This window comes from Xenia sp. Carnegie-2017, unplaced genomic scaffold (genome assembly GCF_021976095.1).
Source record: "Xenia sp. Carnegie-2017 unplaced genomic scaffold, XeniaSp_v1 HiC_scaffold_24, whole genome shotgun sequence".
In the NCBI taxonomy this organism is placed as follows: domain Eukaryota; kingdom Metazoa; phylum Cnidaria; class Anthozoa; order Malacalcyonacea; family Xeniidae; genus Xenia; species Xenia sp. Carnegie-2017.
In genome coordinates, this window is record NW_025813487.1 from 16912575 (window position 1) to 16938761 (window position 26187).

A 26187-nucleotide genomic window follows, 5' to 3' on the forward strand; every position below is an offset into this window, starting at 1 on the left:
TTACAGTTTTCTCCTTCATTTGACGTTTAGTTTTTTCATAATCTAAGAATGAAAGACCAAACTCTCTTTCCTTGACATTAGGTGACTTTTTAAAGAAAACACCTAAAAGATGTAACAATAGAAAAACAAAAATATCGAAACGCGTTTACTTGAATCATACCCTATTGGCAAAAAGTAGAGAAAAATAGCAAATGATAAGTCTTTAGCTATATTTATTGAACTAAACGAAAATTGTTCACATTTTTTTTCATGTTTAGTTACGCATGCATACAGTTAGCACATATAATAGTCGAAAGTTTCTACCTGTGAATGAACATGAACTGATCCTTCTACAATCTCAAGGAGAAACCGCCATATTCTCTGTTGGTCCTTGTACTATCTCTCATCAATAACATTCCTTAGAGTACTCTTCTTATAATACTCCAACTGTATATACAAAGTTTGTAGAGTACACTTTCAATCTTCTTTCAAATCTTTTGTGGTGTGGCTTCCTCTTCACTTTGAAATCAGATTCCTCGTTCTAAAGGTAAGACGCTGTTAGTTATTTTTACATATCTTCTGCAACATGCAGTTTGCTCAACTATATACCACGTGAGCCAACGAGCTTCCAAACTGTATATGTGATTCATCGATATTTCTTTTGAACATATCTTCAGTAGACTCCGTGTTATTAATGGATTGTTTTTGTATTGAAACCTCGTTCTCGCTAGAGCTTTTATTGTCGTCAACATGCTTGGAATCATTCGTGTTTTCATTGGTCCACGAGTCCTCATCCAAAACTCTCGAGCGTACGCTGGGTGCTTCAACTACGTTAAATTTCATCAAGCTATCTTCAATCTGGCGTCTTGTTTTCCTCTGTCATGCTGGATTTTGTTTCAATGTTTGAAGTTTCATTTTCAAGTATTTCTTCTACCCTCAATACACGAATTACAATATCTTTCATAAATATATTACAGCATTGTTTTTGCACGAAATATGCAGACACAAAGTTATGGAGAGAAATAAAAACATCTCTAACATTTTCACGGATATTACGAGTGGCGTAACAAAGTGTTCATGAGCTTTATATGCATTTGTAAAAACAAGCTTAAAAGAACAAAGGGCATGACAAAAATATATGATTGAAAATTTGCTAAGCGCATAAACAAACACCAATTTCAGAGCTCGCTCACTCACGAATTGATTGAAAATTAATCTGAGCATGCGTAGTCAACTCCACCAACTCTCCAAGTTTATGGTTATGGCAACGACCAGCTGTATGTATTAACACCAATTAGAGGGGGTAATTAGCTCGCTCAGTCACAAATTTTCACATAAATCATCTGGCATGCGCAGTGGACCTGACCAGTTGTCCAAGTTCATGCTCATGACAACGACCAACTGCATGTACTAGTAAAGATTATGGAGTAATTAGCTCGCTCAGTCACATATTTTCACATAAATCATCTGCACATGCGCAGTTGACCAAGTGCATGGTCATGGCAACGACCAACTGCATCTTCTAGCACCGATTTTGAAGTAAATATCATGCTTAGTTACAAATTAATAGAGATAGCATCTGCGCATGCGCTTGAGCATGGGCAGTCCACTCGAATAATTATTCATAGTCATGGCAACGACTAACTACATGTACTTGCACTACATTAGGGGCAATTAGCTCACTTAGTCACAAATTATCAAAGAAATCATTTGGGCATGCGCACTAGTGATCTCATGATGCCATGTCAAAACATGTCTATTTTCAAAAAACTTGTCGTTTATATTAAATGTGCATTGGCAATAGGGCTTTTACGAAATTATGGAGACTTTAATAATCCCACAACTTTCGTAAGCATTTGAATTTATATATATATATATATAAAGTCAATAATAGGTATAGTAGATGTCAACTAGCAGTGGAAGCTGGGTGTGATATTGTATGCAGTGGTTTAGGGGCCCACACTTCGGTGGCGACCGCACTCTCCCTGCGTACTCCGAGCAAAGCCTATCGCAGGTGATCTCGGGGTCTGATGGGCGGAAGCTTGCTATTGCATCTCCCAAGTAGGATAGCGTGGAGGGGCCGAAATCTCCTACCGAAACGTTAACATACGGCGTTCTAGTGACTTACGCTTAAGAAGGTATCGGGAAGCATGGACAGAAAACGGGGTTTTTTTGCTTTCGAATTTTATCTTTTTGTTTACACGCAAACCATCCAAGGGCTTGAAAACAAAATGCGTAAAAACAAGAGGGAAGGTGAAATAGTTGGTCGTGTTTATCGAATGAAAAAACAATTTAAAGTATTTCACAAAATTTTTTTATGTTAACATTAACTCAACAAAACTTGTGTCTTAGGATTTCTTGCGTATTCAAAACTGTTTTTTTTGGTCGGATGTGCATGATTTTTAAAATCAATTAAAATGAATATTTGAAAAGTTTCATATCATGGTTTATTCAAGGATTGGTAATTGTTTTCGGGATCTCTGACTTTATTCAGCTCCTGATATTGATTATCGTCATCATTATTCTTCCTCAATGATTCATATTCATCTCGGTCGTCTATTTTTGATAGATCTAGTTCTTCATAAGTTGTATTCACTGTATTTTTCCTTTCATCATGTGACTGAGACATTTGACTTTTCTTAACTAACCATCGTCGACCATAACATAAAAATATCAAACAACAAAACAAAATCCCAAAATAATTCCAGATAAAACAGAGATGGAGGTAACAAGCCAGTCCGTTTTACAATCAACAATGCTTGTGGTTGAGTTTTTTATATCTAAAAAGAAAGCCAAAATATTCTTACAATACCATTTCGTCTGACAATTTAAACCACAAGATAATTATAAAAATAATTTCAATGCATAAAGTTACCTTTAAATGTTTGCACGTGTACGTCATGTGATATGGCACTGCCTAAAATGTTTGTCGCTTTACAAGTATAATTTCCAAAATCACAAGATTTAACGATGTCAAATGTGTAGGTGGAGCCTTTATAGACAAGTTTAGAGCGCTTTGAAAATATTTCAAAGTTTGGTTGTGGACGGCCTTCAGCAGTGCAGATTAACGTTGCTTTATGACCTTCTCTTTGGAGAGTCAAACTAATGTTGGCAGGTCTATCTAACGTAAAATTGTAACAATTATGTTTCGTATTTTTTATAATCATAAGCAATGACTGTCATATTACTGTATTATACAATTTCGTACTTACAGTTAACAATTATTTGAACTGTTTTCTCAGCTTTAGCTTTCTCGTCACCCTTTGCTTCACATCTATAAAGGCCATTGTCATCACGATCAACCCGAGCAATAGTTAATGTTGCCATTCCTTCTCCTGAGATAATCCTTCCATTACCTTTATACCATGTGACCACAGCAGGAGGATTACCATCCTCTCCTTTACATTCACATGAAAAATAATCACTTACATTGAGAGTTGTTGTGCTGGAACAATTGATATATATTTTTGGTGCAACTGTGATAAAAAAAAACCCAACATTTAACACAATAAAAGAGGCATCCATCCAAGTACAGACAGATCAACACACAAACCTGCAATGAATATATGCACAGGTGAAGGAGGAAGCGTTCCTGATGCAAGTCCAACTTCCATGATATATGTTCCATTATATGTTGGATTTACATTTTTCAGAATCAAAGTTAAAGGTAATACAAATTGAAAGTCTAGACCATTTGAAATACGGTCTACAACTATTCCTCTTGCTACAAAAACCAGATATATAGAGGCACCAGTAAACCTCAATCCTTGAAAAGTAATTTGATTAATGTCTCCACTATATGTCCACACAATTCTCCCATCTTCACCAGGAGCAAAAACCAATCTGTCGGAAGGTGCATTTAGTTGAGCTACAAAGTTTAAAAAAGTTGTCAACCCAGTTATAAATAAAAATGTGAGACATAAATCCAAAAGACCGTGATATCAAAGATGTTTGTTTAGGACCACATGAACTGTGTCCTCAGTGCCAATATACCAAGTGTAATTAATATGTTTTGCAGGTGTTACTTGTGAGACAGAGCTGAATATATGAATATTCACAAACCGTCTCCCTCAACCAGCGTTCTAGTTTCATCCCTGCATGTCATTACAAGAGCTGACTGCATGTTCTGGATAGACTTTAATAAATTTTAATTGTGCTGTTGTTCCTGTGCAACTACATACTTACATCACGGAATATTAATGATTGCTGTGTGAACTCTATTCGCTATTGATTTGCAACTCAACCAAAGCAGTAAACAAAAACAATTCTTCTCTTGGTCGCAGTTAAATTAGGAGACAGAAGATTTATAGAAAATGTATCCATGAGGACCAATTGCATCAGTTTTCAGCACTAGTTGTGTGGCGAATAACTCTTATTCAAAGTCTTCAGATATAACATTTTGTATTTATATATTCTGTTTTACAATATATCAAGTCAACCATCACTTGCTAGTTATATACAATACCTTTACAAAACATTAACCATAGTATAGGTGCAAATAAAATACCAATACTCTTTAAGCTCAACGTGTTCATCTCTTACTAAACAACAAATATATAATAGTTATGTCGACACGTGGTCACCAGATCCATTGCACAATGGAGAACTTTAAAAAGAAAATCTCACACAGTTTAATGAGAATATATAACATCTTTTAGCGTGATGAATTTTTTTAGCCAGAAATACCTGTGAATAATATCGTAACAAGAATCTGTTGATTTAGCTTCCAATTTTGTGAGTATTCTTCTTCCGCGTTCTACCCTTTTCACTCAATTATTTTTATGGTAATTTGTTCTCTCTCCTGCTGTGAGTTTATTCAATTGTGGTGAACAAAGAACTGAGAGAGTACTTTATCTGCACTTTTAGTGAAATCTACCTTCTTTGCTTTTACACAAATGAGGTTCTTTAACGTTAAAATGATAGTTTTCTGTATTTTTATTACAACTGCTTCAGAAAAAGTAGTCTTAGCATCTTGAAATGGAAAGATATGCTTTCTTGCGTATTTCATCTTCCTATCCACCAGCCATCAATGTCAAATGTGCCAAACCATCAATTCTCAATTGAAGTGAATAATTTTCATGTAAATATAAAGAAGAGAATGGTAATCCACCTGTTATCACATGATGTCACATGGTACCAATGCAATGTAGTGGTCAGCTCAAAAAAGAACTAACCATTATCCCTCTATAAAAGTTGATAGAGAGAATTTCATGCAGAAGTAAAATAATATGCAGAGTGCTGCTAAACATCGTATATGAATCCAAATGAGTGTGACGAATTTTTACAATGACCTGCAATGAAGACATTGAAAAATGAGAATTGACAAACGGCTCAATTGGCAAGAGCAACAATGAAATATGTTCTGTTATAACTTGCGTTCACATTTTCATTCACAGTGGTTGTTGACATTTGAATTCTAATTTAGTTTCATTTTATTTTTGTAGCCGTTCACTGTTTATTATTGCAACAAATACATTTTAGCATCTTTAAGTTTAACCGATGTAAACACTGATGTTGATCTTTCGATGACTTGAGCTGAAGTATGGAAAAAAATGAACAAAAACAAGATCAAAGGTAAAGTATTTTTTCATGGTTATCTATTGTAGAACAATGTTTTTTTAAAATATTTCACAAAATTTGTTTACTCAATAAAACGGATGTCTCTCGTCATCACAATATTATACATTGAGAGTGCACGAGTTTCATTTTTCACCAAGGAAAGATAGATTTTAACAAATTTTCCATGTTTTAAGTAACTGCATCTAGGAAAATGTTCTTTGTACTTCTACCGCAGGTTCGTTGTGTTACCTGAAAATGATTGGTTTTAACAATTTTTTGGTATCACTATAGACACCAGTGTAGAGTAGATGTACAGAACAGTACATCATACATAAAACTAAGCAAATTACAAAAATTCACACATGGACCTGCAATAATGACATTAAAGGCGGCAAAAATGTCAAATAACTAAGGTCAGTAAGGTGCTAAGAACAATATATATTCCATTGTAACTTGCATTTTTGGTAATCAGCATGAGCGATGGTTAAATTTGAAACTCTACTCTCTCGTTTTTCTTTATTTTGTAGACGTCCTTTGTCTATTTCTACAAAAACATTCATTTGAGTACTTTCATCTGAAATAAACACCGACATTGATCTTTCGCAAAGGGATATGAGTTGAGTTGAACTGTTGAAGAACGGAAAGAAAAATGAGCAAAGGCAAGATCTGAAAGTAAATTAACTGGCGACTTTTTATCAGTTGATTATTTTTCGTATTTATTGTCACATACCATACTACATTCATCTCAAAAAAACACTTTCGTGTACTGTAGATTTATTGATTATCATTTACGATGGTTAAATTTGAGCACTTACATTGAGAATTGTTGTGCTGGCAATTTGAGCGATGGTTAAATTTGAAACTCTACTCTCTCGTTTTTCTTTATTTTGTAGACGTCCTTTGTCTATTTCTACAAAAACATTCATTTGAGTACTTTCATCCGAAATAAACACCGACATTGATCTTTAGGGATATAAGGGATCGCAAAAGGATATGAGTTGAGTTGAACTGTTGAAGAACGGAAAGAAAAGTGAGCAAAGGCAAGATCTAAGGTAAATTAATTGGCGACTTTTTATCAGTTGATTGTTTTTCGTGTTTATTGTCACATACCGTACTACATTCATCTCAAAATAACACTTTTGTGTACTATAGATTTATTGATTATCATTTAAGGACTGGTGTTGGGAATTACATAATCGTCTCCTTCATGACTTTGGTCAACTGTGTTATTCTTACTTAGCAATGGTTGATAATTGTTATCTTTTTTATTCATTTTTGATACATCAAGTCCTTGATAAGTTGGGTCAATTATGTCCTCCTTGCCTTCGTCATCCATATTTGATAAATCTATCTCTTGACAAGTTGTATTCGCTGTATTTGTCTTTCCATCATGTGACTGAGACATTTGACTTTTCTTAACTAACCATCGTCGACCATAACATAAAAATATCAAACAACAAAACAAAATCCCAAAAATAATTCCAGATAAAACAGAGATGGCGGTAACTAGCCAGTCCGTTTTACCATCAACAATGCTTGTGGTTGAGATTTTCATATCTAAAACGAAAGCCAAAATATTCTTAGAAAACCATTTCGTCTGACAATTTAAACCACAAGATAATTATAAAAATAATTTCAATACATAAAGTTATCTTTAAATGTTTGCACGTGTACGTCATGTGATATGGCACTGCCTAAAATGTTTGTCGCTTTACAAGTATAATTTCCAAAATCACAAGATTTAACGATGTCAAATGTATAGGTGGAGCCTTTATAGACAAGTTTAGAGCGCTTTGAAAATATTTCAAAATTTGGTTGTGGACGGCCTTCAGCAGTGCAGATTAACGTTGCTTTATGACCTCTTTGGAGAGTCAAACTAATGTTGGCAGGTCTATCTAACGTAAAATTGTAACAATTATATTTCATATTTTTTATAATCATAAGCAATGACTGTCATATTACTGTATTATACAATTCCGTACTTACAGTTGATAATCAACTCAACAGTTTTCTCAGCTTTAGCTTTCTCGTCACCTTTTGCTTCACATCTATAAAGGCCATTGTCATCACGATCAACCCGAGCAATAGTTAATATTGCCATTTCTTCTCCTGAGATAATCCTTCCACTACCTTTATACCATGTGACCACAGCAGGAGGATTACCATCAACTCCTTTACATTCACATGAAAAATAAGCATTTACATTGAGAATTGTTGTGTTGGAACAATTGATAGATATTTTCGGTGCAACTGTGATAAAAAAAAACAACATTTAACACAATAAAACAGGTATCCATCCAAGTACAGACAGATCAACACACAAACCTGCAATGAATACATGCACAGGTGAACGAGTTACAGTTTTATGAGGATTCCCAACTCTAACTTCCATGATATATGTTCCATTATATGTTTGATTTATATTTTTCAGAATCAAAGTTAAAGGTAGTATAAATTGAAAGTCTAGACCATTTGAAACACGCTTTAAAACTTTTCCTCCTGTTACTTTAACCAGATTTGAAGAAGCACCAGTAAAACTCAATGTTTGATTAGTAATTTCATTTGTGTCTCCACAATATGTCCACACAATTCTCCCATCTTCACCAGGAGCAAAAACCAATCTGACTGAAGGTGGATTTAGTTTAGCTACAAAGTTTAAAAAAGTTGTCAACCCAGGTTTAAATAAAAATGTGAGACATAAATCCAAGAGACCGTGATATCAAAGATGTTTGTTTAGGACATGAACTGTCCGCAGTGCCAATATACCAAGTGTAATTAATACGTTTCGCAGTTGTTACTTGTGCGACAGAGCTGAATATATGAATATTCACCAACCGTCTCCCTCAACCAGCGTTCTAGTTTCATCCCTGCATGTCATCACAAGAGCTGACTGCATGTTCTGGAAAGACTTTAATAAATTTTAATTGTGCTGTTGTTCCTGTGCAACTACATACTTACATCACGGAATATTAATGATTGCTGTGTGAACTCTATTCGCTATTGATTTGCAACTCAACCAAAGCAGTGAACAAAAACAATTCTTCTCCTGGTCGCAGTTAAATTAGGAGACAGAAGATTTAAAGAAAATGTATCCATGAGGACCAAGTGCATCTGTTTTCAGCACTAGTTGTGTGGCGAATAACTCTTATTCAAAGTCTTCAGATATAATATTTTGTATTTAAATATTCTGTTTTACAATATATCAAGTCAACCATCACTTGCTAGTTATATACAATACCTTTACAGAACATTGTCCAAAGTATAGGTGGAAATAAAATACCAATACTCTTTAAGTTCAACATGTTCATCTCTTACTAAACAACAAATATATAATCGTTATGTCGACACGTGGTCACCTGATCCATTGCACAATGGAGAACTTTAAAAAGAAAATCTCACACAGTTTAATGAGAATATATAACATCTTTTAGCGTGATGAATTTTTTTAGCCAGAAATACCTGTGAATAATATCGTAACAAGAATCTGTTGATTTAGCTTCCAATTTTGTGAGTATTCTTCTTCCGCGTTCTACCCTTTTCATTCAAGTATTTTTATGGTAATTTGTTCTCTCTCCTGCTGTGAGTTTATTTAATTGTGGTGAACAAACAACTAAGAGAGTACTTTATCTGCACTTTTAGTGAAATCTACCTTCTTTGCTTTTATACAAACGAGGTTCTTTAACGTTAAAATGATAGTTTTTTGTATTTTTATTGCAACTGCTTCACAAAAAATAGTCTTAGCATCTTGAAATGGAAAGATATGCTTTCTTGCGTATTTCGTCTTCCTATCGACCAGCGATCAATGTCAAATGTGCCAAACCATCAATTGTCAATTGAAATGAATAATTTTCATGTAAATATAAAGAAGAGAATGGTAATCAACCTGTTATCACATCATGTCACATGGTACCAATGCAATGTAGTGGTCAGCTCAAAAAAGAACTAACCATTATCCCTTTATAAAAGTTGATAGAGAGAATTTCATGCAGAAGTAAAATAATATGCAGAATGTTGCTAAACATCGTATATGAATCCAAATGAGTGTGACGAATTTTTACAATGACCTGCAATGAAGACATTGAAAAATGAGAATTGACAAACGGCTCAATTGGCAAGAACAACAATGAAATATGTTCTGTTATAACTTGCGTTGACATTTTCATTCACAGTGGTTGTTGATATTTGAATTTTAATTTAGTTTCATTTTATTTTTGTAGCCGTTCACTGTTTATTTTTGCAACAAATACATTTTAGCATCTTTACCCGATGTACAGTAAACACTGATATTGATCTTTCGATTACTTGAGCTGTAGTATGGAAAAAAATGAACAAAAACAAGATCAAAGGTAAAGTGTTTTTTCATGGTTATCTATTGTAGAACAATGTTACACAATGTCATCACAATATTACACATTGAGAGTGCACGAGTTTCATTTTGCACCAAGGAAAGATGGATTTTAACAAATTTTCCATGTTTTAAGTAACTGCATCTAGGAAAATGTTCTTTGTACTTCTACCGCAGGTTCGTTGTGTTACCTGAAAATGATTGGTTTTAACAATTTTTTGGTATCATTATAGACACCAGTGTATAGTAGATGTACAGAACAGTACATCATACATAAAACTAAGCAAATTACAAAAATTTACACATGGACCTGCAATAATGACATTAAAGGCGGCAAAAATGTCAAATAACTAAGGTCAGTAAGGTGCTAAGAACAATATATATTCCATTGTAACTTGCATTTTTGGTAATCAGCATGAGCGATGGTTAAATTTGAAACTCTACTCTCTCGTTTTTCTTTATTTTGTAGACGTCCTTTGTCTATTTCTACAAAAACATTCATTTGAGTACTTTCATCCGAAATAAACACCGACATTGATCTTTTGCAAAGGGATATGAGTTGAGTTGAACCGTTGATAAACGGAAAGAAAAATGCGCAAAGGCAAAATCTAAGGTAAATTAATTGGCGACTTTTTATCAGTTGATTATTTTTCCTGTTTATTGTCACATACCGTACTACATTCATCTCAAACTAACACTTTTGTGTACTGTAGATTTATTGATTATCATTTAAGGACTGGTGTTGGGAATTACATAATCGTCTCCTTCATAACTTTGGTCAACTGTGTTATTCTTATTTAGCAATGGTTGATAATTGTTATCTTTTTTATTCATTTTTGATACATCAAGTCCTTGATAAGTTGGGTCAATTATGTCCTCCTTGCCTCCGTCATCCATATTTGATAAATCTATCTCTTGACAAGTTGTATTCGCTGTATTTGTCTTTCCATCATGTGACTGAGACATTTGACTTTTCTTAACTAACCATCGTCGACCATAACATAAAAATATCAAACAACAAAACAAAATCCCAAAAATAATTCCAGATAAAACAGAGATGGCAGTAACTAGCCAGTCCGTTTTACCATCAACAATGCTTGTGGTTGAGATTTTCATATCTAAAACGAAAGCCAAAATATTCTTAGAAAACCATTTCGTCTGACAATTTAAACCACAAGATAATTATAAAAACAATTTCAATACATAAAGTTATCTTTAAATGTTTGCACGTGTACGTCATGTGATATGGCACTGCCTAAAATGTTTGTCGCTTTACAAGTATAATTTCCAAAATCACAAGATTTAACGATGTCAAATGTGTAGGTGCAGCCTTTATAGACAAGTTTAGAGCGCTTTGAAAATATTTCAAAGTTTGGTTGTAGACGGCCTTCAGCAGTGCAGATTAACGTTGCTTTATGACCTCCTCTTTGGAGAGTCAAACTAATGTTGGCAGGTCTATCTAACGTAAAATTGTAACAATTATGTTTCATATTTTTTATAATCATAAGCAATGACTGTCATATTACTGTAGTATACAATTTCGTACTTACAGTTAACAATTATTTGAACTGTTTTCTCAGCTTTAGTTTTCTCGTCACCCTTTGCTTCACATCTATAAAGGCCATTGTCATCACGATCAACCCGAGCAATAGTTAATGTTGCCATTTCTTCTCCTGAGATAATCCTTCGACTACCTTTATACCATGTGACCACAGCAGGAGGATTACCATCAACTCCTTTACATTCACATGAAAAATAAGCACTTACATTGAGAATTGTTGTGTTGGAACAATTGAATGATATTTTCGGTGCAACTGTGATAAAAAAAAACAACATTAACACAATAAAACAGGTATCCATCCAAGTACAGACAGATCAACATACAAACCTGCAATGAATACATGCACAGGTGAACGAGTAAAAGTTTTATAAGGATTCCCAACTCTAACTTCCATGATATATGTTCCATTATATGTTTGATTTATATTTTTCAGAATCAAAGTTAAAGGTAGTATAAATTGAAAGTCTAGACCATTTGAAACACGCTTTAAAACTTTTCCTCCTGTTACTTTAACCAGATTTGAAGAAGCACCAGTAAAACTCAATGTTTGATGAGTAATTTCATTTGTGTCTCCACAATATGTCCACACAATTCTCCCATCTTCACCAGGAGCAAAAACCAATCTGTCTGAAGGTGCATTTAGTTTAGCTACAAAGTTTAAAAAGTTGTCAACCCAGGTTTAAATAAAATGTGAGACATAAATCCAAGAGACCGTGATATCAAAGATGTTTGTTTAGGACATGAACTGTCCGCAGTGCCAATATACCAAGTGTAATTAATACGTTTCGCAGTTGTTACTTGTGCGACAGAGCTGAATATATGAATATTCACAAACCGTCTCCCTCAACCAGCGTTCTAGTTTCATCCCTGCATGTCATCACAAGAGCTGACTGCATGTTCTGGATAGACTTTAATAAATTTTAATTGTGCTGTTGTTCCTGTGCAACTACATACTTACATCACGGAATATTAATGATTGCTGTGTGAACTCTATTCGCTATTGATTTGCAACTCAACCAAAGCAGTAAACAAAACAATTCTTCTCCTGGTCGCAGTTAAATTAGGAGACAGAAGATTTAAAGAAAATGTATCCATGAGGACCAATTGCATCTGTTTTCAGCACTAGTTGTGTGGCGAATAACTCTTATTCAAAGTCGTCAGATATAACATTTCGTATTTAAATATTCTGTTTTACAATATATCAAGTCAACCATCACTTGCTAGTTATATACAATACCTTTACAGAACATTATCCAAAGTATAAGTGGAAATAAAATACCGATACTCTTTAAGCTCAACATGTTCATCTCTTACTAAACAACAAAAATATAATAGTTATGTCGACACGTCACCAGATCCATTGCACAATGGAGAACTTTAAAAAGAAAATCTCACACAGTTTAATGAGAATATATAACATATTTTCGCGTGATGAATTTTTTTAGCCAGAAATACCTGTGAATAATATCGTAACAAGAATCTGTTGATTTAGCTTCCAATTTTGTGAGTATTATTCTTCCGCGTTCTACCCTTTTCATTCAAGTATTTTTATGGTAATTTGTTCTCTCTCCTGCTGTGAGTTTATTCAATTGGGGTGAACAAACAACTGAGTGAGTACTTTATCTGCACTTTTAGTGAAATCTACCTTCTTTGCTTTTACACAAATGAGGTTCTTTAACATTAAAATGATAGTTTTTTGTATTTTTATTGCAACTGCTTCACAAAAAATAGTCTTAGCATCCTGAAATGGAAAGATATGCTTTCTTGCGTATTTCGTCTTCCTATCCACCAGCTATCAATGTCAAATGTGCCAAACCATCAATTGTCAATTGAAGTGAATAACTTTCATGTAAATATAAAGAAGAGAATGGTAATCCACCTGTTATCACATCATGTCACATGGTACCAATGCAATGTAGTGGTCAGCTCAAAAAGAACTAACCATTATCCCTCTATAAAAGTTGATAGAGAGAATTTCATGCAGAAGTAAAATAATATGCAGAGTGTTGCTAAACATCGTATATGAATTCAAATGAATCTGACGAATTTTTACAATGACCTGCAATGAAGACATTGAAAAATGAGAATTGACAAACGGCTCAATTGGCAAGAGCAACAATGAAATATGTTCTGTTATAACTTGCGTTGACATTTTCATTCACAGTGGTTGTTGACATTTGAATTTTAATTTCGTTTCATTTTATTTTTGTAGCCGTTCACTGTTTATTTTTGCAACAAATACATTTTAGCAACTTTACCCGATGTACAGTAAACACTGATGTTGATCTTTCGATGACTTGAGCTGAAGTATGGAAAAAAAAAAGAACAAAAACAAGATCAAAGGTAAAGTATTTTTTCATGGTTATCTATTGTAGAACAATGTTACACAATGTCATCACAATATTACACATTGAGAGTGCACGAGTTTCATTTTCACCAAGGAAAGATAGATTTTAACAAATTTTCCATGTTTTAAGTAACTGCATCTAGGAAAATGTTCTTTGTACTTCTACCGCAGGTTCGTTGTGTTACCTGAAAATGATTGGTTTTAACAATTTTTTGGTATCACTATAGACACCAGTGTAGAGTAGATGTACAGAACAGTACATCATACATAAAACTAAGCAAATTACAAAATTCTCACATGGACCTGCAATAATGACATTGACAGCGGCAAAAATGACAAATAACTAAGGTGCTAAGAACAATATATATTCCATTGTAACTTGCATTTTTTGGTAATCAGCATGAGCGATGGTTAAATTTGAAACTCTACTCTCTCGTTTTTCTTTATTTTGTAGACGTCCTTTGTCTATTTCTACAAAAACATTCATTTGAGTACTTTCATCCGAAATAAACACCGACATTGATCTTTCGCAAAGGGATATGAGTTGAGTTGAACCGTTGATAAACGGAAAGAAAAATGCGCAAAGGCAAAATCTAAGGTAAATTAATTGGCGACTTTTTATCAGTTGATTATTTTTCCTGTTTATTGTCACATACCGTACTACATTCATCTCAAAATAACACTTTTGTGTACTATAGATTTATTGATTATCATTTAAGGACTGGTGTTGGGAATTACATAATCGTCTCCTTCATGACTTTGGTCAACTGTGTTATTCTTATTTAGCAATGGTTGATAATTGTTATCTTTTTTATTCATTTTTGATACATCAAGTCCTTGATAAGTTGGGTCAATTATGTCCTCCTTGCCTCCGTCATCCATATTTGATAAATCTATCTCTTGACAAGTTGTATTCGCTGTATTTGTCTTTCCATCATGTGACTGAGACATTTGACTTTTCTTAACTAACCATCGTCGACCATAACATAAAAATATCAAACAACAAAACAAAATCCCAAAAATAATTCCAGATAAAACAGAGATGGCAGTAACTAGCCAGTCCGTTTTACAATCAACGATGCTTGTGGTTGAGATTTTCATGTCTAAAAAGAAAGCCAAAATATTCTTAGAAAACCATTTCGTCTGACAATTTAAACCACAAGATAATTATAAAAATAATTTCAATACATAAAGTTATCTTTAAATTTTTGCACGTGTACGTCATATGATATGGCACTGCCTAAAATGTTTTTCGCTTTACAAGTATAATTTCCAAAATCACAAGATTTAACGATGTCAAATGTGTAGGTGCAGCCTTTATAGACAAGTTTAGAGCGCTTTGAAAATATTTCAAAGTTTGGTTGTAGACGGCCTTCAGCAGTGCAGATTAACGTTGCTTTATGACCTCCTCTTTGGAGAGTCAAACTAATGTTGGCAGGTGTATCTAACGTAAAATTGTAACAATTATGTTTCATATTTTTTATAATCATAAGCAATGACTGTCATATTACTGTACTATACAATTTCGTACTTACAGTTAACAATTATTTGAACTGTTTTCTCAGCTTTAGTTTTCTCGTCACCCTTTGCTTCACATCTATAAAGGCCATTGTCATCACGATCAACCCGAGCAATAGTTAATGTTGCCATTTCTTCTCCTGAGATAATCCTTCGACTACCTTTATACCATGTGACCACAGCAGGAGGATTACCATCCTCTCCTTTACATTCACATGAAAAATAATCACTTACATTGAGAATTGTTGTGCTGGAACAATTGATAGATATTTTCGGTGCAACTGTGATAAAAAACCCCAAACATTTAACACAATAAAACAGGTATCCATCCAAGTACAGACAGATCAACACACCAACCTGCAATGAATACATGCACAGGTGAAGGAGGAAGCGTTCCTGACGCAAGACTAACTTCCATGGTATATGTTCCATTATATGTTTGATTTACATTTTTCAGAATCAAAGTTAAAGGTAATACAAATTGAAAGTCTAGACCATTTGAAACACGGTCTACAACTTTTCCTCTTGATACTACAACCAGAGATGTAGAGGCACCAGTAAAAGTCAATCCTTGAAAAAAGATTTGATTAATATCCCCACTATATGTCCACACAATTCTCCCATCTTCACCAGGAGCAAAAACCAATCTGTCTGAAGGTGCAATCAGTTCAGCTACAAAGTTTAAGAAAGTTGTCAACCCAGGTTTAAATAAAAATGTGAGACATAAATCCAAGAGACCGTGATATCAAAGATGTTTGTTTAGGACGTGAACTGTCCGCAGTGCCAATATAGCAAGTGTAATTAATACGTTTCGCAGGTGTTACTTGTGAGAAAGAGCTGAATATATGAATATTCACAAACCGTCTCCCTCAACCAGCGTTCTAGTTTCATCCCTGCATGTCATCACAAGAGCTGACTGCATGTTCTGGATAGACTTTAATAAATTTTAATTGTGCTGTTGTTCCTGTGCAACTACATACTTACATCACGGAATATTAATGATTGCTGTGTGAACTCTATTCGCTATTGATTTGCAACTCAACCAAAGCAGTAAAATAAAACAATTCTTCTCCTGGTCGCAGTTAAATTAGGAGACAGAAGATTTAAAGAAAATGTATCCATGGGGAGCAATTGCATCTGTTTTCAGCACTAGTTGTGTGGCGAATAACTCATATTCAAAGTCTTCAGATATAACATTTTGTATTTAAATATTCTGTCAATTTACAATATATCAAGTCAACCATCACTTGCTAGTTATATACAATACCTTTACAGAACATTATCCAAAGTATAGGTGGAAATAAAATACCAATACTCTTTAAGCTGAACATGTTCATCTCTTACTAAACAACAAATATATAATAGTTATGTCGACACGTGGTCACCAGATCCATTGCACAATGAAGAACTTTAAAAAGAAAATCTCACACAGTTTAATGAAAATATATAACATATTTTCGCGTGATGAATTTTTTTAGCCAGAAATACCTGTGAATAATATCGTAACAAGAATCTGTTGGTTTAGCTTCCAATTTTGTGAGTACTATTCTTCCGCGTTCTACCCTTATCATTCAAGTATTTTTATGGTAATTTGTCCTCTCTCCTGCTGTGAGTTTATTCAACTGTGGTGAACAAAGAACTGAGAGAGTACTTTATCTGCACTTTTAGTGAAATCTACCTTCTTTGCTTTTACACAAATGAGGTTCTTTAACATTAAAATGATAGTTTTTTGTATTTTTATTACAACTGTTTCACAAAAAATATTCTTAGCATCTTGAAATGGAAAGATATGCTTTCTTGCGTATTTCATCTTCCTATCCACCAGCCATCAATGTCAAATGTTCCAAACCATCAATTCTCAATTCAAGTGAATAACTTTCATGTAAATATAAAGAAGAGAATGGTAATCCACCTGTTATCACATGATGTCACATGGTACAATTGCAATGTAGTGGTCAGCTCAAAAAAGAACTAACCATTATCCCTTTTTAAAAATTAATAGAGAGAATTTCATACAGAAGTATAATAATATGCAGAGTGTTGCTAAACATTGTATATGAATCCAAATTATTGTGACGAATTTTTACAAAGACCTGCAACAAAGACATTGAAAAATGAGAAGTGACATATGGCTCAAGTAGCAAGAATAATAATGAAATATGTGAACACATTTTCATTCACAGTTGAGGTGGTTGTTGACATTTGAATTCTAATTTCGTTTCAATTTATTTTTGTAGCCTTTCACTGTTTACTTTTGCAACAAATACATTTTAGCATCTTTAACCGATGTAAACACTGATGTTGATCTTTCGATGACTTGAGCTGAAGTATGGAAAAAAAATGAACAAAAACAAGATCAAAGATAAAGTATTTTTTCATGGTTATCTATTGTAGAACAATGTTTTTTTAAAATATGTCACAAAATTTGTTTACTCAATAAAACGGATGTCTCTCGTCATCACAATATTATACATTGAGAGTGCACGAGTTTCATTTTTCACCAAGGAAAGATAGATTTTAACAAATTTTCCATGTTTTTAGTAACTGCATCTAGGAAAATGTTCTTTGTACTTCTACCGCAGGTTCGTTGTGTTACCTGAAAATGATTGGTTTTAACAATTTTTTGGTATCACTATAGACACCAGTGTAGAGTAGATGTACAGAACAGTACATCATACATAAATCTAAGCAAATTACAAAATTCTCACATGTACCTGCAATAAAGACACTGACAGCGGAGAAAAGGAGAAATAACTAAATCAGTAAGGTGCTAAGAACAATATATATTCCATTGTAACTTGCGTTTTTGGTAATCAGCATTAGCGATGGTTAAATTTGAAACTCTACTCTCTCGTTTTTCTTTATTTTGTAGACGTCCTTTGTCTATTTCTACAAAAACATTCATTTGAGTACTTTCATCCGAAATAAACACCGACATTGATCTTTAGAGATATAAGGGATCGCAAAGGGATATGAGTTGAGTTGAACTGTTGAAGAACGGAAAGAAAAGTGAGCAAAGGCAAGATCTAAGGTAAATTAATTGGCGACTTTTTATCAGTTGATTGTTTTTCGTGTTTATTGTCACATACCGTCCTACATTCATCTCAAAATAACACTTTTGTGTACTATAGATTTATTGATTATCATTTAAGGACTGGTGTTGGGAATTACATAATCGTCTCCTTTATGACTTTGGTCAACTGCGTTATTCTTATTTAGCAATGGTTGATAATTGTTATCTTTTTTATTCATTTTTGATACATCAAGTCCTTGATAAGTTGGGTCAATTATGTCCTCCTTGCCTCCGTCATCCATATTTGATAAATCTATCTCTTGACAAGTTGTATTCGCTGTATTTGTCTTTCCATCATGTGACTGAGACATTTGACTTTTCTTAACTAACCATCGTCGACCATAACATAAAAATATCAAACAACAAAACAAAATCCCCAAAATAATTCCAGATATAACAGAGATGGAGGTAACAAGCCAGTCCGTTTTACAATCAACAATGCTTGTGGTTGAGATTTTCATATCTAAAAAGAAAGCCAAAATATTCTTAGAAAACCATTTCGTCTGACAATTTAAGCCACGAGATAATTATAAAAATAATTTCAATACATAAAGTTATCTTTAAATGTTTGCACGTGTACGTCATGTGATATGGCACTGCCTAAAATGTTTGTCGCTTTACAAGTATAATTTCCAAAATCACAAGATTTAACGATGTCAAATGTGTAGGTGGAGCCTTTATAGACAAGTTTAGAGCGCTTTGAAAATATTTCAAAGTTTGGTTGTGGACGGCCTTCAGCAGTGCAGATTAACGTTGCTTTATGACCTTTTCTTTGGAGAGTCAACCTAATGTTGGCAGGTTTATCTAACGTAAAATTGTAACAATTATGTTTCATATTTTTTATAATCATAAGCAATGACTGTCATATTACTGTACTATACAATTTCGTACTTACAGTTAACAAATATTTGAACTGTTTTCTCAGCTTTAGCTTTCTCGTCACCCTTTGCTTCACATCTATAAAGGCCATTGTCATCACGATCAACCCGAGCAATAGTTAATGTTGCCATTTCTTCTCCTGAGATAATCCTTCGACTAGCTTTATACCATGTGACCACAGCAGGAGGATTACCATCCTCTCCTTTACATTCACATGAAAAATAATCACTTACATTGAGAATTGTTGTGCTGGAACAATTGATAGATATTTTCGGTGCAACTGTGATAAAAAAAACAACATTTAACACAATAAAACAGGTATCCATCCAAGTACAGACAGTTCAACACACAAACCTGCAATGAATACAGGCACAGGTGAACGAGAAAGCGTTCCTGACGCAAGTTCAGCTTCCATGGTATATGTCCCATTATATGTTTGATTTATATTTTTCAGAATCACAGTAAAAGGTAGTACAAATTGAAAGTCTAGACCAATTGAAACACGCCTTGAAACGTTTCCACTTGATACTATAACTAGATACGTAGAAGCACCAGTAAAACTCAATCTTTGATGAGTAATTTCATTAATGTCTCCATTATATGTCCACACAATTCTAACATCTTCACCAGGAGCATAAACCAATCTGTCTGAAGGTGCATTCATTTGAGCTACAAAGTTTAAGAAAGTTGTTAACCCAGTTATAAATAAAAATGTGAGACATAAATCCAAGATACCGTGATATCAAAGATGTTTGTTTAGGACATGAACTGTCCGCAGTGCCAATATACCAAGTGTAATTAATACGTTTTGCAGGTGTTACTTGTGAGACAGAGCTGAATATATGAATATTCACAAACCGTCTCCCTCAACCAGCGTTCTAGTTTCATCCCTGCATGTCATTATAAGAGCTGACTGCATGTTCTGGATAGACTTTAATAAATTTTAATTGTGCTGTTGTTCCTGTTCAACTACATACCTACATCACGGAATATTAATGATTGCTGTGTGAGCTCTATTCGCTATCGATTTGCAACTCAACCAAAGCAGTAAACAAAAACAATACTTCTCCTGGTCGCAGTTAAATTAGGAGACAGAAGATTTAAAGAAAATTTATCCATAGGGAGCAATTGCATCTGTTTTCAGCACTAGTTGTGTGGCGAATAACTCTTATTCAAAGTCGTCAGATATAACATTTTGTATTTAAATATTCTGTCAATTTACAATATATCAAGTCAACCATCACTTGCTAGTTATATACAATACCTTTACAGAACATTATCCAAAGTATAGGTGGAAATAAAATACCAATACTCTTTAAGCTCAACGTGTTCATCTCTTACTAAACAACAAATATATAGTAGTTATGTCGACACGTGGTCACCAGATCCATTGCACAATGGAGAACTTTAAAAAGAAAATCTCACACAGTTTAATGAGAATATATAACATATTTTCGCGTGATGAATTTTTTTAGCCAGAAATACCTGTGAATAATATCGTAACAAGAATCTGTTGATTTAGCTTCCAATTTTGTGAGTATTATTCTTCCGCGTTCTACCCTTTTCATTCAAGTATTTTTATGGTAATTTGTTCTCTCTCCTGCTGTGAGTTTATTCAATTGTGGTGAACAAAGAACTGAGAGAGTACTTTATCTGCACTTTTAGTGAAATCTACCTTCTTTGCTTTTACACAAATGAGGTTCTTTAACATTAAAATGATAGTTTTCTGTATTTTTATTACAACTGCTTCACAAAAAATAGTCTTAGCATCTTGAAATGGAAAGATATGCTTTCTTGTGTATTTCATCTTCCCATCCACCAGCCATCAATGTCAAATGTGCCAAACCATCAAGTCTCAATTGAAGTGAATAACTTTCATGTAAATATAAAGAAGAGAATGGTAATCCACCTGTTATCACATCATGTCACATGGTACAATTGCAATGTAGTGGTCAGCTCAAAAAAGAACTAACCATTATCCCTCTATAAAAGTTGATAGAGAGAATTTCATGCAGAAGTAAAATAATATGCAGAGTGTTGCTAAACATCGTATATGAATTCAAATGAATCTGACGAATTTTTACAATGACCTGCAATGAAGACATTGAAAAATGAGAATTGACAAACAGCTCAATTGGCAAGAGCAACAATGAAATATGTTTTGTTATAACTTGCGTTCACATTTTCATTCACAGTGGTTGTTGACATTTGAATTTTAATTTCGTTTCATTTTATTTTTGTAGCCGTTCACTGTTTATTTTTGCAACAAATACATTTTAGCAACTTTACCCGATGTACAGTAAACACTGATGTTGATCTTTCGATGACTTGAGCTGAAGTATGGAAAAAAAAAAGAACAAAAACAAGATCAAAGGTAAAGTATTTTTTCATGGTTATCTATTGTAGAACAATGTTTTTTTCAAATATTTCACAAAATTTGTTTACTCAATAAAACGGATGTCTCTCGTCATCACAATATTACACATTGAGAGTGCACGAGTTTCATTTTTCACCAAGGAAAGATAGATTTTAACAAATTTTCCATGTTTTAAGTAACTGCATCTAGGAAAATGTTCTTTGTACTTCTACCGCAGGTTCGTTGTGTTACCTGAAAATGATTTGTTTTAACAATTTTTTGGTATCACTATAGACACCAGTGTAGAGTAGATGTACAGAACAGTACATCATACATAAATCTAAGCAAATTACAAAATTCTCACATGTACCTGCAATAAAGACACTGACAGCGGAGAAAAGGAGAAATAACTAAGGTCAGTAAGGTGCTAAGAACAATATATATTCCATTGTAACTTGCATTTTTGGTAATCAGCATGAGCGATGGTTAAATTTGAAACTCTACTCTCTCGTTTTTCTTTATTTTGTAGACGTCCTTTGTCTATTTCTACAAAAACATTCATTTGAGTACTTTCATCCGAAATAAACACCGACATTGATCTTTAGGGATATAAGGGATCACAAAGGGATATGAGTTGAGTTGAACTGTTGAAGAACGGAAAGAAAAGTGAGCAAAGGCAAGATCTAAGGTAAATTAATTGGCGACTTTTTATCAGTTGATTGTTTTTCGTGTTTATTGTCACATACCGTCCTACATTCATCTCAAAATAACACTTTCGTGTACTATAGATTTATTGATTATCATTTAACGACTGGTGTTGGGAATTACATAATCGTCTCCTTCATGACTTTGGTCAACTGCGTTATTCTTATTTAGCAATGGTTGATAATTGTTATCTTTTTTATTCATTTTTGATACATCAAGTCCTTGATAAGTTGGGTCAATTATGTCCTCCTTGCCTCCGTCATCCATATTTGATAAATCTATCTCTTGACAAGTTGTATTCGCTGTATTTGTCTTTCCATCATGTGACTGAGACATTTGACTTTTCTTAACTAACCATCGTCGACCATAACATAAAAATATCAAACAACAAAACAAAATCCCAAAAATAATTCCAGATAAAACAGAGATGGCGGTAACTAGCCAGTCCGTTTTACCATCAACAATGCTTGTGGTTGAGATTTTCATATCTAAAATGAAAGCCAAAATATTCTTAGAAAACCATTTCGTCTGACAATTTAAGCCACGAGATAATTATAAAAACAATTTCAATACATAAAGTTATCTTTAAATGTTTGCACGTGTAGGTCATGTGATATGGCACTGCCTAAAATGTTTGTCGCTTTACAAGTATAATTTCCAAAATCACAAGATTTAACGATGTCAAATGTGTAGGTGGAGCCTTTATAGACAAGTTTAGAGCACTTTGAAAATATTTCAAAGTTTGGTTGTGGACGGCCTTCAGCAGTGCAGATTAACGTTGGTTTATGACCTTCTCTTTGGAGAGCAAACTAATGTTGGCAGGTGTATCTAACGTAAAATTGTAACAATTATGTTTCATATTTTTTATAATCATAAGCAATGACTGTCATATTACTGTATTATACAATTTCGTACTTACAGTTAACAATTATTTGAACTGTTTTCTCAGCTTTAGCTTTCTCGTCACCTTTTGCTTCACATCTATAAAGGCCATTGTCATCACGATCAACCCAAGCAATAGTTAATGTTGCCATTTCTTCTCCTGAGATAATCCTTTGACTACCTTTATACCATGTGACCACAGCAGGAGGATTACCATCCTCTCCTTTACATTCACATGAAAAATAATCACTTACATTGAGAATTGTCGTGCTGGAACAATTGATAGATATTTTCGGTGCAACTGTGATAAAAAAAAACCATTTAGCACAATAAAACAGGTATCCATCCAAGTACAGAGAGCTCAACACACAAACCTGCAATGAATACATGCACAGGTGAACGAGGAAGCCTTACTGACCCAACTCCAACGTCCATGATATATGTTCCATTATATGTTTGATTTACATTTTTCAGAATCAAAGTTAAAGGTAATACAAATTGAAAGTCTAGACCATTTGAAACACGCTTTAAAACTTTTCCTCTTGATACTACAACCAGATTTGAAGAAGCACCAGTAAAACTCAATGTTTGATGAGTAATTTGATTAATGTCTCCACTATATGTCCACACAATTCTCCCATCTTCACCAGGAGCAAAAACCAATCTGTCGGAAGGTGCATTTAGTTGAGCTACAAAGTTTAAAAAAGTTGTCAACCCAGTTATAAATAAAAATGTGAGACATAAATCCAAGAGACCGTGATATCAAAGATGTTTGTTTAGGACATGAACTGTCCGCAGTGCCAATATAGCAAGTGTAATTAATACGTTTTGCAGGTGTTACTTGTGCGACAGAGCTGAATATATGAATATTCACCAACCGTCTCCCTCAACCAGCGTTCTAGTTTCATCCCTACATGTCATCACAAGAGCTGACTGCATGTTCTGGAAAGACTTTAATAAATTTTAATTGTGCTGTTGTTCCTGTGCAACTACATACTTACATCACGGAATATTAATGATTGCTGTGTGAACTCTATTCGCTATTGATTTGCAACTCAACCAAAGCAGTAAACAAAAACAATTCTTCTCTTGGTCGCAGTTAAATTAGGAGACAGAAGATTTAAAGAAAATGTATCAATGGGGAGCAATTGCATCTGTTTTCAGCACTAGTTGTGTGGCGAATAACTCTTATTCAAAGTCTTCAGATATAATATTTTGTATTTAAATATTCTGTTTTACAATATATCAAGTCAACCATCACTTGCTAGTTATATACAATACCTTTACAAAACATTAACCATAGTATAGGTGGAAATAAAATACCAATACTCTTTAAGCTCAACATATTCATCTCTTACTAAACAACAAATATATAGTAGTTATGTCGACACGTGGTCACCAGATCCATTGCACAATGGAGAACTTTAAAAAGAAAATCTCACACAGTTTAATGAGAATATATAACATATTTTCGCGTGATGAATTTTTTTAGCCAGAAATACCTGTGAATAATATCGTAACAAGAATCTGTTGATTTAGCTTCCAATTTTGTGAGTATTATTCTTCCGCGTTCTACCCTTTTCATTCAAGTATTTTTATGGTAATTTGTTCTCTCTCCTGCTGTGAGTTTATTCAATTGTGGTGAACAAAGAACTGAGAGAGTACTTTATCTGCACTTTTAGTGAAATCTACCTTCTTTGCTTTTACACAAATGAGGTTCTTTAACATTAAAATGATAGTTTTCTGTATTTTTATTACAACTGCTTCACAAAAAATAGTCTTAGCATCTTGAAATGGAAAGATATGCTTTCTTGTGTATTTCATCTTCCTATCCACCAGCCATCAATGTCAAATGTGCCAAACCATCAATTGTCAATTGAAGTGAATAACTTTCATGTAAATATAAAGAAGAGAATGGTAATCCACCTGTTATCACATGATGTCACATGGTACAATGCAATGTAGTGGTCAGCTCAAAAAGAACTAACCATTATCCCTCTATAAAAGTTGATAGAGAGAATTTCATGCAGAAGTAAAATAATATGCAGAGTGTTGCTAAACATCGTATATGAATTCAAATGAATCTGACGAATTTTTACAATGACCTGCAATGAAGACATTGAAAAATGAGAATTGACAAACAGCTCAATTGGCAAGAGCAACAATGAAATATGTTTTGTTATAACTTGCGTTCACATTTTCATTCACAGTGGTTGTTGACATTTGAATTTTAATTTCGTTTCATTTTATTTTTGTAGCCGTTCACTGTTTATTTTTGCAACAAATACATTTTGGCATCTTTACACGATGTACAGTAAGCACTGATGTTGATCTTTCGATGACTTGAGCTGAAGTATGGAAAAAAAAAGAACAAAAACAAGATCAAAGGTAAAGTATTTTTTCATGGTTATCTATTGTAGAACAATGTTTTTTTAAAATATGTCACAAAATTTGTTTACTCAATAAAACGGATGTCTCTCGTCATCACAATATTATACATTGAGAGTGCACGAGTTTCATTTTTCACCAAGGAAAGATAGATTTTAACAAATTTTCCATGTTTTAAGTAACTGCATCTAGGAAAATGTTCTTTGTACTTCTACCGCAGGTTCGTTGTGTTACCTGAAAATGATTGGTTTTAACAATTTTTTGGTATCACTATAGACACCAGTGTAGAGTAGATGTACAGAACAGTACATCATACATAAATCTAAGCAAATTACAAAATTCTCACATGTACCTGCAATAAAGACACTGACAGCGGAGAAAAGGAGAAATAACGAAAAAGAAGGTCAGTAAGGTGCTAAGAACAATATATATTATATTGTAAGTTGCGTTTTTGGTAATCAGCATGAGCGATGGTTAAATTTGAAACTCTACTCTCTCGTTTTTCTTTATTTTGTAGACGTCCTTTGTCTATTTCTACAAAAACATTCATTTGAGTACTTTCATCCGAAATAAACATCGACATTGATCTTTTGCA

General features: G+C 33.6%; 6 protein-coding genes across 8 annotated transcripts; all 6 read right to left on the bottom strand.

Moving 5' to 3' along the window:
• Positions 1 to 2544: 2544 nt before the first annotated feature.
• LOC124450782 (opioid-binding protein/cell adhesion molecule-like) lies at positions 2545 to 4754 on the bottom strand. Of its 2 annotated transcripts, none has more exons than XM_047001429.1 (6): positions 4666 to 4754; positions 4445 to 4585; positions 3533 to 3847; positions 3192 to 3455; positions 2855 to 3100; positions 2545 to 2759 (listed from the first exon to the last, which is right to left on the bottom strand). In XM_047001429.1, exons 2-6 carry the CDS (start codon positions 4512 to 4514, stop codon positions 2653 to 2655), a joined length of 1002 nt encoding a protein of 333 aa, XP_046857385.1. In that variant the 5' UTR covers positions 4515 to 4585; positions 4666 to 4754; the 3' UTR covers positions 2545 to 2652. The 2 variants fall into 2 exon arrangements, with proteins under 2 accessions (XP_046857385.1, XP_046857384.1); XM_047001428.1 differs by having other exon boundaries at positions 4445 to 4520; positions 4666 to 4748.
• A 1859-nt stretch (positions 4755 to 6613) lies between these two features.
• Positions 6614 to 9079, bottom strand: LOC124450777. Of its 2 annotated transcripts, none has more exons than XM_047001422.1 (5): positions 8998 to 9079; positions 8777 to 8852; positions 7864 to 8184; positions 7525 to 7710; positions 6614 to 7095 (listed from the first exon to the last, which is right to left on the bottom strand). In XM_047001422.1, exons 2-5 carry the CDS (start codon positions 8844 to 8846, stop codon positions 6707 to 6709), a joined length of 966 nt encoding a protein of 321 aa, XP_046857378.1. In that variant the 5' UTR covers positions 8847 to 8852; positions 8998 to 9079; the 3' UTR covers positions 6614 to 6706. The 2 variants fall into 2 exon arrangements, with proteins under 2 accessions (XP_046857378.1, XP_046857377.1); XM_047001421.1 differs by having other exon boundaries at positions 7525 to 7788.
• A 1434-nt stretch (positions 9080 to 10513) lies between these two features.
• LOC124450778 lies at positions 10514 to 12995 on the bottom strand. The gene is made up of 5 exons (XM_047001423.1): positions 12900 to 12995; positions 12682 to 12757; positions 11772 to 12092; positions 11434 to 11697; positions 10514 to 11001 (listed from the first exon to the last, which is right to left on the bottom strand). Exons 2-5 carry the CDS (start codon positions 12749 to 12751, stop codon positions 10613 to 10615), a joined length of 1044 nt encoding a protein of 347 aa, XP_046857379.1. The 5' UTR covers positions 12752 to 12757; positions 12900 to 12995; the 3' UTR covers positions 10514 to 10612.
• Positions 12996 to 14474: 1479 nt separating this feature from the next.
• On the bottom strand, positions 14475 to 16880 carry LOC124450780. Its single transcript, XM_047001426.1, has 5 exons — positions 16798 to 16880; positions 16577 to 16652; positions 15667 to 15981; positions 15327 to 15590; positions 14475 to 14894 (listed from the first exon to the last, which is right to left on the bottom strand). The coding sequence occupies exons 2-5, from the start codon at positions 16644 to 16646 to the stop codon at positions 14506 to 14508; spliced, it is 1038 nt and encodes a 345-aa protein (XP_046857382.1). The 5' UTR covers positions 16647 to 16652; positions 16798 to 16880; the 3' UTR covers positions 14475 to 14505.
• A 1545-nt stretch (positions 16881 to 18425) lies between these two features.
• On the bottom strand, positions 18426 to 20832 carry LOC124450779. Its single transcript, XM_047001424.1, has 5 exons — positions 20747 to 20832; positions 20526 to 20601; positions 19616 to 19930; positions 19278 to 19541; positions 18426 to 18845 (listed from the first exon to the last, which is right to left on the bottom strand). The coding sequence occupies exons 2-5, from the start codon at positions 20593 to 20595 to the stop codon at positions 18457 to 18459; spliced, it is 1038 nt and encodes a 345-aa protein (XP_046857380.1). The 5' UTR covers positions 20596 to 20601; positions 20747 to 20832; the 3' UTR covers positions 18426 to 18456.
• A 1496-nt stretch (positions 20833 to 22328) lies between these two features.
• Positions 22329 to 24794, bottom strand: LOC124450781. Its single transcript, XM_047001427.1, has 5 exons — positions 24707 to 24794; positions 24486 to 24561; positions 23579 to 23893; positions 23242 to 23505; positions 22329 to 22810 (listed from the first exon to the last, which is right to left on the bottom strand). The coding sequence occupies exons 2-5, from the start codon at positions 24553 to 24555 to the stop codon at positions 22422 to 22424; spliced, it is 1038 nt and encodes a 345-aa protein (XP_046857383.1). The 5' UTR covers positions 24556 to 24561; positions 24707 to 24794; the 3' UTR covers positions 22329 to 22421.
• Between the last annotated feature and the right edge of the window lie 1393 nt (positions 24795 to 26187).

What these genes read in the sequence shown, in the direction of transcription:
- LOC124450777 (XM_047001421.1), bottom strand. Translation starts at nt 8,846, where the DNA reads ATGAACATGTTGAACTTAAAGAGTATTGGTATTTTATTTCCACCTATA. An exon ending in TTGGACAATGTTCTGTAAAG is followed by an intron (nt 8,185 to 8,776) that starts GTATTGTATATA and finishes TAAACTTTGTAG; the next exon opens with CTAAACTAAATCCACCTTCA. An exon ending in TGTTGAGTTGATTATCAACT is followed by an intron (nt 7,096 to 7,524) that starts GTAAGTACGGAA and finishes CTTTCGTTTTAG; the next exon opens with ATATGAAAATCTCAACCACA.
- LOC124450778 (XM_047001423.1), bottom strand. Translation starts at nt 12,751, where the DNA reads ATGAACATGTTGAGCTTAAAGAGTATCGGTATTTTATTTCCACTTATA. An exon ending in TTGGATAATGTTCTGTAAAG is followed by an intron (nt 12,093 to 12,681) that starts GTATTGTATATA and finishes TAAACTTTGTAG; the next exon opens with CTAAACTAAATGCACCTTCA. An exon ending in TGTGCATGTATTCATTGCAG is followed by an intron (nt 11,698 to 11,771) that starts GTTTGTATGTTG and finishes TTTTTATCACAG; the next exon opens with TTGCACCGAAAATATCATTC.
- LOC124450782 (XM_047001429.1), bottom strand. Translation starts at nt 4,514, where the DNA reads ATGAACACGTTGAGCTTAAAGAGTATTGGTATTTTATTTGCACCTATA. An exon ending in ATGGTTAATGTTTTGTAAAG is followed by an intron (nt 3,848 to 4,444) that starts GTATTGTATATA and finishes TAAACTTTGTAG; the next exon opens with CTCAACTAAATGCACCTTCC. An exon ending in ACACGTGCAAACATTTAAAG is followed by an intron (nt 2,760 to 2,854) that starts GTAACTTTATGC and finishes CTTTCTTTTTAG; the next exon opens with ATATAAAAAACTCAACCACA.
- LOC124450780 (XM_047001426.1), bottom strand. Translation starts at nt 16,646, where the DNA reads ATGAACATGTTCAGCTTAAAGAGTATTGGTATTTTATTTCCACCTATA. An exon ending in TTGGATAATGTTCTGTAAAG is followed by an intron (nt 15,982 to 16,576) that starts GTATTGTATATA and finishes TAAACTTTGTAG; the next exon opens with CTGAACTGATTGCACCTTCA. An exon ending in TGTGCATGTATTCATTGCAG is followed by an intron (nt 15,591 to 15,666) that starts GTTGGTGTGTTG and finishes TTTTTATCACAG; the next exon opens with TTGCACCGAAAATATCTATC.
- LOC124450779 (XM_047001424.1), bottom strand. Translation starts at nt 20,595, where the DNA reads ATGAACACGTTGAGCTTAAAGAGTATTGGTATTTTATTTCCACCTATA. An exon ending in TGTGCCTGTATTCATTGCAG is followed by an intron (nt 19,542 to 19,615) that starts GTTTGTGTGTTG and finishes TTTTTATCACAG; the next exon opens with TTGCACCGAAAATATCTATC. An exon ending in AGTTCAAATATTTGTTAACT is followed by an intron (nt 18,846 to 19,277) that starts GTAAGTACGAAA and finishes CTTTCTTTTTAG; the next exon opens with ATATGAAAATCTCAACCACA.
- LOC124450781 (XM_047001427.1), bottom strand. Translation starts at nt 24,555, where the DNA reads ATGAATATGTTGAGCTTAAAGAGTATTGGTATTTTATTTCCACCTATA. An exon ending in ATGGTTAATGTTTTGTAAAG is followed by an intron (nt 23,894 to 24,485) that starts GTATTGTATATA and finishes TAAACTTTGTAG; the next exon opens with CTCAACTAAATGCACCTTCC. An exon ending in TGTGCATGTATTCATTGCAG is followed by an intron (nt 23,506 to 23,578) that starts GTTTGTGTGTTG and finishes TTTTTATCACAG; the next exon opens with TTGCACCGAAAATATCTATC.